Below are 3128 nucleotides of genomic sequence, written 5' to 3'. Positions count from 1 at the left end.
ATATAAACACACACGACTGCCCGGCTGCAAAAACATGCCTTGACTGCACCGCTTTTCAAATTAGGCGCTGGTCGAAACAAACTTGTTATACAAGAGACGATTGTTTAGCACTTTAACAAAAACATTGTGTTGCTGTTCACTGGCGCACGGATCTTCCAGTTTCACCTTCTGAATGACGATTACAGACCACCGCCATCCGCTAGTATGGAGAGTTATTTTCTCTCATGCAGCTGTATGTGCTAATGGGCGGTTGGCTGTCGTCTTTGCAAGGGGTTAAGTGAAACTGACCAAGACAGAGGTGACGTGAAGCGAAACAACAGCCTGCTTTCATCATTGCTGCACATCTCTCTTCCTCTCTCTTTCTCGCTCTCTTTCCTTTATGCCATTACTGTAATTTAATTTTTATTTACAACATCTGTTGCACATCTGTCCATCCTGGAAGAGGGAGCACTCCTCAGTCACTCCTGACAATAGCATTTGCTATCTGAGATAAATAGATATCTAACAAAGGTTTACCAGAATAACTGTTCTGCTTTTTTAGTTAATTTTGAGGAAATATGGTAATGATGAACTTTAAGGTCATTCATATCACAGCACTTACCCTGATAGTCCACGCTCGCACCTCATCTGGTCCCGCTGTGAAGAAGTACTCCAGCTGTAGTGCCGAGAAGCCGCTTTTGATAATTTTGGGCAGGACACTAGAAACACACAGTCAAACCGTGATGCTGATGTTCAACACAACATTAACCTTTAGGTGCATTTGAACAAATACACTTCAGTTTGCTGTCCTGTTATCGTAGCTTCAAACTTAAAGAAACAAAACACAAGATTTATTGAATTATTTAACGTCGGTTGACTCAAATGTCTTTTGCACTGCAAACATTTTGACTTGTCATGGCAGAAAAAACACAATAATCAAAAACATTTATATTGGCATTTTGGTGTATTTTTCTTCATTCTGACATTTTATAGATATATATATATAATTTAGAGATCAATTGACAAACATAAAAAACGTTATAGCTGCAGCCCTTAGTGTTAGCTGAACTGTTTTTTAGTCTGATTTCTGATATTATTGCTGCACTGAGTTCATGTCTCACCTCTGCGTCTTCACCTCCTCACAGTACTTTTTCTTCTCCTCCTCCTCCATTTCCTGCAGCTTGGACTCTAAACATCCACTCACAGGAATAACCTGAGCGCCGGGATCATGAGCGTCTACCCACTCCTTGATTTTCAACAACCTCAGAAAGCAGGTAAAAGGATGAGTTATTCTGGGTGTTAAACAGTCGCTTTATACTTTAGCAAAAACAATGTATGTGACATCCACACTGGGAAGGTAAAGGCAAACCTACCACTTGTTCTTTTTCCTGATGTAATCCTTCTCTGAGAGATTAACCAGGTAGATCATGGGCTTGGATGTCAGAAACAGGTATTTGTTCAACACCTCAATCTGTGGAGAGAATTTAAAAAAAAGGGTACAAATCACAAAACAGCTTGAGATAATGTGGCTAATACAAACTCATTCAAGCACACACACACACACACACACACGCATACATCATTACCTCTTTGTCGTTCCAGTCATGGTTAAATCTGACGTGTTTCTTCTCCTCTACTATCCACTGCCGGATCTTCATCAGGATTTCCTGAAGCAAGAAGCAGCCGGTTATATGATGTCTGCAGACTGATCATCTACTTAATCCATCACTAGTGATGCTTAGTGACACAGATATGAACGGGACAGTAGGTGCTTAGCTGAGCAAAAACACACTTTACTTACATATTCAGACATGAGTTTTTTGTCACCTCCTCTGACGGCCAGTTTCTCCAGTTTGTCGATGACTGGAGCGATCATTTCCTCGTCCTTTAGTCGCAGCTCCTCGTGAATGATCTCAATGTCCCTCACTGGATCAACGTTTCCCTCCACGTGGGTGATATCCTCATCATCAAACGCACCTAAAACACACCACCGATGACAGATGAAGTCAGTCTGTTACAAATATGTACACATTTTGAAATCTAAGGGACTAAGATTGATTATAAACAAACTCAGCCAAGTAGTTCAGCCAGAAATTATGACCGTGGAAGTCTTTCCTGAAGCTATAAACTTGAGAAGTGATATCACCGGGATGTAAAGTCCTGCACAATTCAAAAGGCAATGACTGACACACTGATTCTGTTGATCCCTAATACTTTTGGAAAAGGTTCTGCACCGAGGTAAAACTAATATTCTAGAAATGCTGACAAACTTCATATTGGCCTGAAAATCCTTTTGCATCTTATCAGTCCCTGATTTTAAATGCCAGGCAAATCACAAATATAAAAACTTTCACTCTAAATTCTAGCTTTAGGAAAGAGTTGGACCATTTGAAATGTTGCTACTAGTAATGATTTCAGCACAGAAAAAATGCTTATTCTTATCCTTACTTTAAAAAATGTACTTTTTTTTTAAGTTTAGCTTATTTGTACACAATAAAATCGGTTGACTGAAAAAAAAGTGTCAGGAGAGGTCAAGAAGTAAGAGGCTGATACAAACGCTACAATACGATACAAATAAGACAATTGCTTAAGTAAAAGAGTCTAAAATGGAAAACAGTGTGTTCAGTGCTGGCCATATCATCTTGTCTTGGCCACAGGCAGAACATGAGTGAATTCTTAAAATGAGCCTTGTTCCCCTTTTAGGCAGTGTAGTACAGCGTCCTAACTTGCCCTCTAACACCTGTCCACTCTACTCAGTTGTTACTATACAGCAGCTGCAGGCAGTAATATGGACAACTCACGAGTCATGTGGAAGATGCCGTCACAGGCACTGATGTGGGAGAGAAAGGCGTTTCCCAGTCCCTGTCCCAAGTGAGCTCCACTCACCAGACCAGCAATGTCCACGACGTTTAGAAAAGCTGGAACCTTACTAAAGAGACAAAACAGCCACAAAAGAGACAGAAACCCATGGAGGTTGGACAAATTACAGCCAGCTGTCAGGACACACAGTTATGACACTTGGTGCAATAATTCAACTGTGCAGTATTTTTTTAGTACACATATTTATTCTCACCTCTTGAATGTATATTTAACATATAATGCACATTCTGTACATATTTCTTATTCCTACTGATGTATATATTGTGTTG

The 3128-nt window shown here is 40.1% G+C and overlaps 1 protein-coding gene across 1 annotated transcript; it reads right to left on the bottom strand.

The window, feature by feature from the left end:
- Positions 1–601: 601 nt before the first annotated feature.
- Positions 602–2972, bottom strand: LOC121965137 (obg-like ATPase 1; the record flags this gene model as incomplete). Its single annotated transcript, XM_042515299.1, has 6 exons — positions 602–698; positions 1101–1241; positions 1353–1450; positions 1566–1646; positions 1781–1956; positions 2781–2972. Coding segments are annotated over 6 exons (785 nt in total), but the record flags the coding sequence as incomplete, so codon positions are not given.
- Positions 2973–3128: the final 156 nt, after the last annotated feature.

This window comes from Plectropomus leopardus, unplaced genomic scaffold (genome assembly GCF_008729295.1).
Source record: "Plectropomus leopardus isolate mb unplaced genomic scaffold, YSFRI_Pleo_2.0 unplaced_scaffold18752, whole genome shotgun sequence".
In the NCBI taxonomy this organism is placed as follows: Eukaryota; Metazoa; Chordata; class Actinopteri; order Perciformes; family Serranidae; genus Plectropomus; species Plectropomus leopardus.
This window is presented reverse-complemented; position numbering and strand designations above follow the sequence as displayed.